A 13,631-nucleotide genomic window follows, 5' to 3' on the forward strand; every position below is an offset into this window, starting at 1 on the left:
CATACATTCTTAACATACAAACATCCCATACATGGTATACAATCAATGGTTCACAATATCATCACACAGTTGTGTATTCATCACCATGATCATTGTTAGAACATTTGCATCATCCAGTAAAAGAAATAAAAAGAAAAAAGAAAAAACTCATACATACCATACTCCTTATCCCTCCCTCTCATTGACCACTAGTATTTCCATCTATTCAATATATGTATTTTTAATTTTAGCATTTGTTCCCCCATTCATTTATTTTTAATCCATATGTTTTACTCATCTGTCCATACCATAGATAAAAGGAGTATCAGACACAAGGTTTTCACAATCACACAGTTACATTGTGAAAGCTATATCATTACACAACCATCTTCATGAAATGTGGCTACTGGAACACAGCTCTATAGTTACAGGCACTTCCCTGCAGCCTCTCTAATACACCTTAAACTAAAAAGGTGATATCTATATAATGCATAAGAATAACCTCCAGGATAACCTCTCAACTCTGTTTGGAATCTCTCAATCACTGTCACTTCTTTGTGTCTCATTTCTCTCTTCCCCCTTTCAGTCGAGAAGGTTTTCTCAGTCCCTTGATGCTGAGTCCCAGCTCAGTCTAGGATTTCTGTCCCACGTTGCCAGGAAGGTCCACACCCCTGGGAGTCATGTCCCACGTAGACAGGGGGAGGGTGGTGAGTTTGCTTGTGGTGTTGGCTGAAGAGAGAGAGGCCACATCTGAGCAACAAAAGAAGTTCTCTGGGGGTGACTCTTGGGCCTAATTTTAAGTAGGCTTAATCTATCCTTTGTGGGAATAAGTTTCATAGAACAAACCCCAAGATTGAGGGCTCCCTCAATTGATTTGGTTATCCCCACTACTTGCGAGAATACCAGGAATTCTTCAAATGGGGAAGTTGAATTTTCCCCCTTTCTCGCCATTCCCCCAAGGGGAACCTTGCAAATACTTTTTTATTTACTGTTTAAATCATATTTTTAAAAAAATTTTTAAGAGTATGTTTAAAACTCATTTGCGAATGAGAATAACAGATTTATGAAGACTTTTCTTATCTCACACTTTATTTTTATGTAGGAACCCAGGCTCAGACATAATATTACTAATCTTAAGTAAATTTACATTACTTTATTTACTTAAGATATTTAAAGATTACTTTATTTACTTAAATAAGTAAATGTACTTACTTAAGATAAATAAATAATGTCTGAGCCTGGGTTCCTACATCACTTTAAATTTTTAAAATTTATGTTAAATTCAAATTTTTAAAATTTATGGTAAATTTACATTCCACAACAAATGAAATGTTTACATCTCATAAGTATTTTAATGACAGTACACTGGAAAGTTGTTTCACATAGAAAAAAGTTGTAATTTCCTAATTAGTCTTCTATAGATATTGGTCCTGTTTTTGTTTTTATGAATAATATTATAAAATTTGAGGAGTACTGAGTTAAACAGAAATATGTCACATTCAGTAGGAAGACCGTTATAGGGGATGTTTTTTTTATTTGGAAGAAAATTGACATTTTTGTAGCTCCTTTGTATATCCATATTTTGCAGTTGTAATTTAAATTGTTTTCTAAACAAAATTCTCTCTCTTTGTCTTTCAGATCTTGACAGAACAAGTTTGCACTCAAGTTGTACACAAGCCGCATCCGGAGCCAGATTCTACAGTGAAAATTCAGAACCCAAGTGAGCACACTGTACTCCATTACTGTGATGTGGTGACATGGCCACGAGTGCAGCTAAGTCACTAGCTTTCCTAACCTCTCAAATCATTACAGTGCTTCCCTACATCATGACATTGTGACTCTTCCTGCATTGTGTTGGAAATCTGTCACCATTTTTTGAGTCGAAGGTAGGATGCAGTAACATCTTTGATATGAATGTTTTGTTCATTTGCAGTGATTCTCAAAGTAGTGGCCACGTTGTTAAAGAACTCTACACCGAGTGCAGAACTTATGGAAGTTCGTCGTTTATTTTTATCGGATATGATAAAACTTTTTAGTAACAGCCGTGAAAATAGAAGGTAAGGAGTTTCAGTACTGTGAACAGTTTATTACATAATTATTTTGTAAAAATTATTATTTTCCTTAGTTTTTTGTTTTCAAACAAAATTTTCCTAAGTACTTTTAAGTCATTTGAAGAAGCATTGTATATTTCTTTGATGTCTGTATGCAATGTAGTCTCTGTATTTTTATGTTTTAATTTAATTTCTATTATATTTTAATTTGCATATGAATATGCACAGACCCTTATCTGAAAGCATCCGTTCCTTCCTGTAACCCCCATGTAGCCCAGCTCTGTTTGTTGTTGAGGCTGTGTGGGACCTGCCCTTGCTTCTTGTTCCAGGTTGTGTTGTGGTGCCCTCTGACCGGCAGCTGGGGCTCAGGCAGGGCTCGGGTGTCTGCGCCGGGTGTGGTGGCTAAGGGACCGTGTCGTGGGGATGGGCACGGTAAAGCCGTGGTTAGTGGTGACGCTGGGCCTGGGGTCAGTGCGCAGTGTGGCTAAGGGACAGTGCCGTGGGGACGAGCACGGTAAAGCCGTGGTTAGTGGTGACGCTGGGCCTGGGGTCAGCGCGCAGTGTGGCTAAGGGACAGTGCCGTGGGGACGGGCACGGTAAAGCCGTGGTTAGTGGTGACGCTGGGCCTGGGGTCAGCGCGCAGTGTGGCTAAGGGACCGTGTCGTGGGGACGGGCACGGTAAAGCCGTGGTTAGTGGTGACGCTGGGCCTGGGGTCAGCGTGCAGTGTGGCGGGAGGCGACCCGGACCCTACCCGCCCGAGCCCAGCGGCTGTGGGGGGTCGCCCATGGTCAGCAGCAGCTTTCCAGGTAGAGGAATGGGGAGAGGCCGTTTCAGGTAGGGAAGGAAAGCACTGCTGCGTGCACCTGGGTCCGGCCATGGGTTTACTGTCTTGTCTGAACGTAAAAATAGTAAATTTTCCCGTAGTTCAGATATTTACACCTAGTTCTCTTTTACTCCGCAGATGCTTGCTGCAGTGTTCAGTGTGGCAGGACTGGATGTTTTCTCTTGGCTATATCAATCCTAAAAATTCTGAGGAACAGAAGATTACTGAGATGGTGTACAATATCTTCCGGATTCTCCTGTATCACGCCATAAAATATGAGTGGGGGGGCTGGCGCGTGTGGGTGGACACGCTGTCCATCGCCCACTCCAAGGTGAGGGCCGGCGCGGTCCTCTGGCGCCATCTCCTGGGCGCAGGGCCGAGGCCGTTTCTCCCCCTCTGCCCACTTCAGTCCCCTCTGCCCACACCTGTGCCAGCTGCCCGGCCCCTTACAGACCATCCTGTTCCAGCCGCAGTTCTGTACCTTTCACATTTACACCCCAGAGATGGTCAGACACGCCTGTTGTGTAGCAGATCTAAGAACTTTTGATTCTGAGCCAGGTATTAAGAATACCTGATTCTTAGAAGAATATTTCACAATATATTCTCTGAAATAGACTTTTTTTTAATATAAAGTAGCCAGAAATCATTGTTATTTCCAGGTGAATCGTAAATATAGTTAAGCTGTTGGAGTTTAGTAGCATTTTTACTTAATTGTTTTTCCTTTATATTTTACATATTATCAGACCTTTGGTAAAATGAAATAGTAACGTTTACAGTTCCATACATATTAGGTTCTAGAAATTAGGAGTTCAGATTTCTCAATCATGTCATAGAAGATGCGTGGATGTCGGTTTGGCTTTTAATCCAGTCTAAACCACAGTTTGATTTTGTGACTTTAGGAAACTCGTTTAGTTCTTTAAGTTAGGGTTTACAAACATTTTTAAGGGTAACATAGTAAGTAAATATTTAGGCTTTGTGGGCCATACAGTTCCTAATGTAACCATGTAGTTTGAAAATAGCCATAGATAGTATATAAACTAGCATAGCTGGTGCCAATAAAAGTTTATTTACCAAAACAGATTAAATGGATTTATCCCAGAGGCTTAGGTCGTCAACCTTGCTTTTGGGGCTTGATTTCTTCTGTAAAATGAAGAGGTTACTGTATTTTGATAATCTACAAAGGAAGAACACTCTGATTGTAAAATTCTGTTTTTCTATCATTTACACAAATTAAAATTACATGTGCATATAAAGAAGAATTTTGAAATTCTTTTTTAATTTTAGAAGAAATTTTACTTTTATAGTAAATTTTATAAGAAATTTTACAAATTTATAATTTGTAATATATTGGCATCTCACTTTTATCATTTTATTAACAAACTTGAAAAAAGTATTTTAAAGGAAAAAAATTGCAAGTCTCTATGGAAAAAATAAATGAACTGATTATTCCTAGACAATCTATGTGAAATAATACATTTGAAGCCTCTAAAGGATAATTGCATGTTTTAGCAGTTTATAAATTGTGCACACCCTTATAAATATGTGTGAACTCTTTGAGCTTCCGTTGCGGGCATGGGCAGCAGTGAATGGTAGAAAAAGACTTAGCAATAGTTCCTGGCTATTTTGAATTACCAGCTGCCAATTCTCTGCTTAAGCTCAGATGCCTCAAATATCTCACTCACGTTCAAGTGGTAAATTAGGTTAGCATAACACTGTACTTAACCTCAAAGAAAAGAGCATTTTATTTGAACCTTTCATATTGCTAGTTTACCTGAATGTGTGACTTTGGGCAAGTCATGTAGAATTGATTTTGATGATTATTTCTGAACATTTGATAAAGCTAAACACTCGTCTTAGAATTAATATATGCTAAATTTGAAACCCTAAAATTCCTGCCACGACTTTTGCTGTTATTCCCACAATTTTATTTGTACCATTTATTTTTTCTGATCTTGGCATCTACACAATGCTTCCTTCACCTGTTCTCAGGTCACTTACGAAGCACATAAGGAGTACTTGGCGAAAATGTACGAAGAGTACCAGCGCCAAGAAGAGGAGAACATGAAGAGAGGAAAGAAGGGGAGCGTCAGCACCATCTCGGGCCTCTCCTCCCAGGCGACAGGCGCAAAGGGCGCCATGGAGATTCGTGAGATCGAGGACCTCTCTCAAAGCCAGAGCCCAGAGAGTGAGGCGGACTACCCCGTCAGCACAGACGCCAGGGACTTGCTCATGGCAGCAAAAGTGTCCGACGACATTCTTGGAGGTGCGGACGGGCCGGGAAGTGGGGTGCACGTGGAAGTGCACGGTCTCCTGGTGGACATCAAAGCAGAGAAGGTGGAGGCCACGGAGGTGAAGCTGGATGACATGGATCTGTCACCGGAGACACTGGTGGGTGGCGAGAACGGCGCCCTCGTGGAGGTGGAGTCCTTGCTGGATAACGTGTACAGCGCGGCCGTGGAGAAGCTCCAGCACAACGTGCACGGAAGCGTCGGCATACTCAAGAAAAATGAAGACAAGGACAACGGGCCGCTGATAACATTGGCAGATGAGAAGGATGAACTTCCCAATAGTAGTACATCATTTCTCTTTGATAAGATACCCAAACCGGAGGAGAAACTGCTTCCCGAACTATCCAGCAGTCACATTATCCCCAGCATTCAGGATACACAAGTGCGTCTTGGAGTTGGGGATGAGCTCGGGTTGCTGGCTCCCGTCACCAGTACTGTAGACTTGGCCTGCACGTCAAGTCTAATCGAAGAGAAGGAGTTCAAAATCCATACGACTTCAGATGGAATGACCAGTATTTCTGAAAGAGACTTGGCCTCATCCTCTAAATGCTTAGAATATGCTGAAATGACTGCCACAACTCTGGAAACAGAGCCTTCTGGTAGCAAAATTGTACCAAATATTGATGCAGGAAGTATAATTTCCGATACTGAGCGATCTGATGATGGGAAAGACTCCGGGAAAGAAATCCGAAAGATCCAGACCACGGCCACAACACAGGTGAGTTCTCTCGTGTGAGTCTCAAGATAGAAAGCAGCACTAAACAGATAGGGGCTGGAACGCAAAAGCGGAGTCGTTTCCTACCAGTTACACCGTGTTTGTACTCTGTTACGGTATGATGGGAATGTCTGGAATTGAGTGGGAGGGTGGTCTGTGTATCACAACATGAAGGACACTGTTAGCATGTGTCGTGCAGCCCCCATCCGCCGCTCGCGGCCTGAGCTTGGCAGCTCTCTCTGGCTGGCATCCTGGCCGGGCACAGAGGCTGAGCTCCACTGAATAAGCCTCGAGGACCCCACCACCAGGCACCTGTGACTCCCTGGTTCATTCCAGCTACACTTTCTGTTCCTGGTGTCTTCCTTCTGAATACTTGATTAATTTTACCCTTGGAGGCTCCAGGCCCGACCCTGTTCTGAGGATTACAGAAAAGAGGCCTTAGAGGCCAGCCTGAACTAGTAAAAGAAAGGAAGGGGAGGGGAGAGGGGCTCCTTTATCCAGTGATGTGTGTTTTCGGCGTGACCCCGCTCGCAGCTATGGGCTCGGTGGTACGGTGGAGAACATGGGCAGCTACTTCTGTCTGAGCTGTGTTTGCATGTGTTTGTTTTTTTACACCAACATGGATGGGAACTTGTTTTGAGAACATTTAAAACCCTCATGCTGGCTGGTGAGGAAATACAAATGCCGCTGTTCTAGCCTCACCAGAGTAAAGCTAGAAACAGAGAAGTCCTGCTCTGACTTCAGCTGTTGAGCTCTGAGGTGTCAGATGCCTTCCTTATTTCCTAGGCTAAGCAAAACTCTGCTTAAGAACCGAGAAGATATAATGCAACATTTACCCACTTAAAGATTTTGTTTTTGTTGTTTTCTGCCCAGCTTTTTTTTTTCTCTTTTGGTAGTTTTATTTTTGTATTATGGTAATTATATATATATAATTATTCTATATATTTTCATATATATATGAAACATGAAAGTTAACCATTTTTTAAGTGAAATTTAATGCTGTATTCACGGTGTTGGGTTACCATCGCCACTATCTATTTTTTCATCAACCCGAACAGGAGCTCTGCCCCATTCAGCAGTAACTCCCCATTCCCCCATCCGCAAGCCCCTGGTGACCTCTCATCTCCCCACACCCCTGTGAACTCAGCTAGCCTAATATAGATGAGTCATACAGCACCTTTCCTTTTGTGCCTGGATGATTTCGTTCAGCATCGTGTTTTCAAGGTTCATCCATGGTGGCACATGTGTCAGAAATTCATTCCTTTTTTCTCTTTTTTTTTAACATTTTTTTTCCTTGTATAATGTAACATATATACAAAGGAAAGAAAGAGAAAAGTAAAACATATGGAATAAAAATAAAAATGAAAAAAATAAAAAAATGAATAACGGGGAACAAATGTTAAAGTAAATTTAGATTGAAATGCTAGTGATCAGTGAAAGGGAGGGGGGTATGGTATGTATGAATTTTTTTCTGTTTTCTTTTTATTTCTTTTTGTGAATAGATGCAAATGTTCCAATAAATGATCATGATGATGAATATGCAACTATGTGATGATATAGTGAATTACTGATTATATTATGTAGAACAGAATGATCAAAAGTTAAGAATGTTTGCATTTATTTGGTGTTTTAAAAAAAATAAAAAACTAATTAAATTAATTTTTAAAAAAAAGGCATAGACTGGCAGAATGGATTAAAAAACAGGACCCATCTGTATGCTGTCTACAGGAAACATATCTAAAAAAAACACACACACATCAGCAGGTAGGCAGGTAGTTACAGAACAAATCCCAGAGTTTGTCGTGGGCTATCATCCATGATCTCAGATTTTTCCTTCTAGCTGCCTCCAGACACTGGAAGCTAGAGAGAGTATCATCAATACAGTGATTCAGCAGCCATACTCGTTTGTTAAATTCTAACGTCTCTGTTACACCTCCTTCTCCCTTAGTCCTTCTCCCAATCTAGGGATCCTTGGGCAGTGACTGTTCTGACTTTCAGGTTGAGAAAGGGGTGTCCACACTATAGGACAGGGGGATGGTATCCACTGATAATCCTGGAGAAGCTGGTCCCTCTTTGTTATAGGATTTTTCTGACCTAAGAACCCTCTGGAAATTAGAGGTTCCAGGAAAGCAAACTTAGTGCATGAAACCTTCATAGGGTCTCAATTCAAGCCCGAGGTGTTCTTAAGAGTCAACAGAAGTGACGTTGTTTGGGGTTTGGTAAACCATGGCAATCAGCTCTATCTAACTGAAGCTTGCATAAGAGCAGCCTCCAGAACAGCTTCTTGACTCTATTTGACCTCTTAGTCACAAGGCCGTATTTTATTACACTTCTTTTCCCCCCTTTTGGTCAGGAAGGCATTGTTGATCCCACAGTGCCAGGGCCAGGCTCATCCCTGGGAGTCACGCCCCACATTGTCAGGGAGACTTTCACCCCTGAACAGCTTGTACAATGAGGAGGGAGGGCAACGATTTTCCTTCCAGAGTTGGGCTTAGGGAGGCCACATCTGAGCAACAAAAGAAGGTTTTCTGGAAGCTGCCATTCGTGTCATTATAGGCAGGCTTAGTTTCTCCACTACAGAAATGAGTTTTATAAGAGCAAGCCTTGAGATCAAGGGCTTGGCCTTTTAACTTGGGAGTCCCTAGTGGTTGAGAGGGTACCCGGCGTGTCCCAGACAGGAGGGTTTATTAGGTTCATATGTGTGTGTATTCCCCCTCGCCCTTCAGTCCTCATGGAACTCCCAGTACTTCTTAATTGTCAGCCCACCCCAGCCTGAGATGTGACCTGGCACTACGCCAAGCCATGGGGAATCACGAGGCCTCGTGCCGGTTCTGGGCTCCAGGAGTCTGAGCCGTCTGAATGAGCTCTCCCGAGAGGCTGGTTCAGACTACGTGTTACAGAAAATTTAGTTCTAGATAGAACAAACCTCTCTGCCTTTGATCTCATCCAGCAGCCGAAGGTCTTGAGTACGTGCACTACCATGCTTTACCCTACATTCTGATTTACCTTAGACCTGGCCAGGTTGAATTCATTTTAAACTCTAATTGAGGCCTGACCTCTTTCTCTACTTTAGCTGTTATTGTGTATAGTACAGCTTTGCTACCTTTCAGGGCTGCAGCTCTTCATTGCGGGGATCAGAGCTACTCAAGAGTCCCAAGGAAATACCAGTTGATACGCATATAGCTTAGTTTTTCAGAATCTAGAAATATATTAGAACTTCATACCAAATGTAGCTGCTATAAGGGCCCACAGTCCAGGCTCTCGGTTTTTTATAAGTAATTTTTGAGAAAGACTTTAGTGTATTTGTTCTTTTGTTTCTGGCCATTTCTGCACAGCCCATTGTCCCCATGTTTATTCAGCTCGTGTGTCACTTGACATCCATCCATTTTGTAGCCGCACCATATTCCATCATATAAATGCATCACCATTCACCATTGTGCTTCTCAGTCATTGTGACCTTCAGCTCCCGCCAGCTATTGGGAATGATGCATAATGTCCAAAATTAACAAACCATGTCTTACAATATCTTTCTTTGGTTGGAAACAGCACTTTCAATTTTAAATTGAGCATCTGTTCTTGTGCTTTTCAGCCTTTTGTATTTGCTCTTCAGAAAAGTGTTCATATCCTCTGCCCATTTTATAATTGACTTGTTTGCTCTATTGTTGTTGAGCTGTATAACTTCTTTATGTACATAGGATATTGAGCCTTTATCTGATATGTGGTTTCCAAATATTTTCTCCCAGTGAGTTGGCTGCTTCTTCACCTTTTTAAGCAGCACTTTCAATTTTAGACATTTGTTGGTCCATAATGACAAAGAACCGGCAAACATAACGTCACCCTCTGTCAAATCAAAGCCTCCCCTTATCACCTGTCCCTCCCCTCAATTAGTGCCCCTGGTTGTGTGTGTCACTGTTGATGTCTTCCTGTTAACTGTGGGCCATAGCGTGCCTGTTTGGTTTTTCCCCATACTCCTATATCGTTGACTCTTTTGTGCACTATCGAACCATTGAAATAGTTCACACAAGAACTTATTTATAATTGTACAGTAATCAGTGGGATACATGTCACTACACATGCCTTCTCAACCTTAATCACCTTCAATGTGACAATGTTACTCATAAACCCACTGATTAGTTACCATCACTTCTGTCCATTCCCTTGCATTTACATTAGTCTCTTTGGGTAGCCTTTCCCCAGTCTCTGTCTTTTGTGTCCTAGGTCCTGTATCTTCTACAGTGTAACCTCTGAGATCCCTTTACCAGAGTCATAATAGTGAAATCATACAGCATCTCTCCTTTTGTGTCGGACTTATTTCACTCAGCATTGTATTGTCAGGGTTCATCCATGTTGACATATGTTTCAGGATCTCATGTTGTCTTCCTGCTGCCTGTCATTCCATCCTGTTTATACACAGCATTTTGTGTATCCAACCCGTCTGTTGCTGGACACTCGGATTGTTTCCGTCTTGTTGGCAGTTGTGAATAGTGCTGCTACAATCACCAGTGTGACGATGTCTGTGAATAGTGCTGCTACAATCACCAGTGCGACGATGTCTGTTCTTGTCACTTCCCTGAGCTCTTCTGGGTATATACCGACTATTGTTATTGCTGGATCACAGGGCAACTCAGTGTTTACAGCGACTGCACCATCATACATTCCCACCAACAGTGACTAAGTGTCACTACTTCTCCACCTCCTCTCCAACATTTGTGGCTGTCTGTTTAAAAGCGCCATTCTTATAGTTAGTTGTGAGGTGGTATCTCATTGATGTCTTAAGCATTTCTCGTATAGCTAATGAAAATGAGCATCTGTTCTTGTGCTTTTCAGCCTTTTGTATTTGCTCTTCAGAAAAGTGTCTGTTCATATCCTCTGCCCATTTTATAATTGACTTGTTTGCTCTATTGTTGTTGAGCTGTATAACTTCTTTATGTACATAGGATATTGAGCCTTTATCTGATATGTGGTTTCCAAATATTTTCTCCCAGTGAGTTGGCTGCTTCTTCACCTTTTTAACAAAGTCCTTTAGGTGTAAAGTTTAAGGTGTTACCTCCTATTACTAGATCTTGAAGATGTTTTCCGACATTTTCTTCTAGAAGTTTTATGGTACTGGCTCTTATGTTTAGATCTTTAATCTATTTTGAATTAATTTTTTATAGGGTGTAAGGTAGGAGTCTGCTTTCATTCTCTTGGCTATTGATATGCAATTCTCCCATGCCCATCTATTGAAAAGACTGTTCTGTCCCAGTTCAGTGGATTTGGGGGCCTTATCGAAGATCAAAATTTGGTTCTCTATCTCTGCACTCTCAATTTGATTCCACTGGTTAGTACTTCTATCTTTATGTAAGTACCATGCTATTTTGGCCACTGTGGCTTTATAGTAAACCTTAAAGTCAAGAAGTGATAGTCTTCCCACTTTGCTTTTTTTTTTATTTTATTTTTTTAGCATATTTTTAGCTGTTTGGGGTCTCTTTCCTTCTCATATAAATTTGAAAACCAGCTTTTCCAAGTCTTGAAAGTAGGGTGTAGGGATTTTTATTGGTATTGCGTAGTATCTGTAGATCAGTTTGGGTAGAATTGACATCTTGATGACATTCAGCGTTCTTATCCATGATGATGGAATGTCTTTCCATCTATTTAGGTCATTTTTTATTTCTGTTAGCAATTTTTTTTGTAATTTTCTATGTGTAATCCCTTGTTAGGCTTATTCCTTGATAGCTGATTCTTCTATTCTTCTTGAATGGAATTTTTTTCCTTAATTGTCTCCTCAGATTGGTCATTGCTTGTGTATGAGACATTACTGATTTTTGTACATTAATCTTGTATCCCGCCACTTTGCTGAATTTATTAGCTCAGGTATCTTTGCCATAGGTTTCTTAGGGTTTTCTTAGTATCATGTCATCTGCAAACAATGCTGGTTTTACTTTCTCCTTTCCTTTTAGATGCCTTTTATTTCTTTTTCCTGTTTAATGACTCCAGCTAGGACTTCTAGCACAATGTTGAATAATAGTGGTGACAATGGGCATCCTTGTCTCGTTTCTGATCTTAGGAGGAAGACTTTTAGTTTCTCAGAGCTAAAGATAATGCTGCCTAGGGGTTTTTCATATATGCCCTCTGTGATATTGAGAAAGATTCCTTTGATCCCTAGCTTTTGAAGTTTTTTATTGGGAAAGATTGCTTGATTTTATTGATTGCTTTTTCAGATCAATTGCTATGATCATTTGATCTTTTTCCCTTTCCATTTAATGTGCTGTATTACATTCATTGATTGTCTTATGTTGAACCATCCTTACATTCCTGGTATGAATCCTCCTTGGTCATATATGTGTAATTCTTTTAATGTGGTGTTGGATTCGATAGAATTTTTGCATCTGTGTTCATTAGGGAAATTGGTTAGTAGTTTTCCTTTCTTATAGTGTCTTTATTGTATTTTGGTATTAGAGTGATATTAGCTTCAAAAAATGAGTTGGGTAGTATTCCTTTTTCCTCAGTTTTTTGGATGAGTTTGAGCAGGATTGGTGTTAATTCTTTTTGGAGTGTTTGATAAGATTCCCGTATGAAACCATCTGGTCCTGGGCTTTTCTTTGCAGGAAGATTTTTGATGACTAATTGAATTTCTACTTGCAATTCATTTGTTGAGATCTTCTATTTCTTCCCGAGTGAGTATAGTTAATTCTTGTATTTCTAGAAATTTTGTCTATTTCATCAAAGTTGTACAGTTAATTGGCATATGGGTGTTGATAATATTCTATTAATAATTTTTAAATTTTTTTCATGATCTGTGGAAACAACCCTTCTCTCATTTCTGATTTTATTTGTGTTCTCTCTTTTTTTACTTTGTTCGTTTAGCTAAAGCTACCAGAGTGCAATACACGAGAGATGGATTGGCTTTTAATAAGGGATTTAATAGTTAAAAACATACAGTTCTTCAGAAGAAAGGCAGCTAGCTTTCATCTGAGTTTCTCTGTCACATGGGAAGGCAAATGGTGACATCTGCTGACCTCCTTTCCTGGCTTTTACGTTCCAGCAGCTTTCCCTGGGGTGATTCCTTTCTGCATCTCCAAATGTCTGGGCTGAGCTGCGGGTGCTGAGATGCAGTATGCTCAGCAGCTGAGCTCTCTTCTGACCTCTCTCTTAAAAGCCTCCAGCTAATTAAATTAAACCGCACTCATTGTGGAAGGCTCTCCCTTAGCTGACCACAAATGTAATTAGCCATAGATGAATTTCACATAGTGATGATTCAAGTCCACAGAAACAGAACAGGGCGGCATCACCTGGCCAGGTTGATACCTGAACCTAACTACCACACTGGAGTTCCATCAATTTTCTTGACGTCACAGAACCAACTTTTGGTTTTGTTGATTTTTTTCTGTTGTTTTATTGTTCTCCAGTTTGTTTATTTCTGCTTTAATCTTTATAATTTCTCTTATTTTATTTTCTTTGGTGTTAGTTTGCTGTTCTTTATCTAAATTTTACAGGTGAGCAGTTAAATCCTCAAGTATTACTCATTCTTGTTTTTTAATATAGGCATTTAGGGCAATAAATTTCTCTCAGCACTGCCTTTACTGCATCCCATAAGTTTTGATATGTTGTGTTCTCATTATCATTTGTCTCTGAATATTTACCGATTTCTCTAGCAATTTCTTCCTTGACCCACTGATTGAGTGTTGTTTAATCTCCATATTATTCCTGAGAGCTGTGGTTCTTTAGTGTTTATCACTTTCCAGCTTTATTGCGTTGTGATCAGAGGACGTTCTTTGGATAACTTCCCACCTGG

General features: G+C 40.5%; 1 protein-coding gene across 7 annotated transcripts in view; it reads left to right on the plus strand.

The window, feature by feature from the left end:
* NBEA (neurobeachin) overlaps window positions 1–13,631 on the plus strand; it is a 752,331-nt gene that overhangs the window by 232,530 nt on the left and 506,170 nt on the right. For all 7 annotated transcript variants that reach the window (XM_077159019.1, XM_077159015.1, XM_077159017.1 and 4 more), the window contains exons 19-22: window positions 1,618–1,699; window positions 1,913–2,036; window positions 2,993–3,185; window positions 4,844–5,860. In XM_077159019.1, coding sequence (XP_077015134.1) covers window positions 1,618–1,699; window positions 1,913–2,036; window positions 2,993–3,185; window positions 4,844–5,860 — 1,416 coding nt within the window. The remainder of the gene's footprint in view (window positions 1–1,617; window positions 1,700–1,912; window positions 2,037–2,992; window positions 3,186–4,843; window positions 5,861–13,631) is intronic.

The sequence above is a fragment of the Tamandua tetradactyla genome, chromosome 4, assembly GCF_023851605.1.
Source record: "Tamandua tetradactyla isolate mTamTet1 chromosome 4, mTamTet1.pri, whole genome shotgun sequence".
NCBI classification, from domain to species: Eukaryota; Metazoa; Chordata; class Mammalia; order Pilosa; family Myrmecophagidae; genus Tamandua; species Tamandua tetradactyla.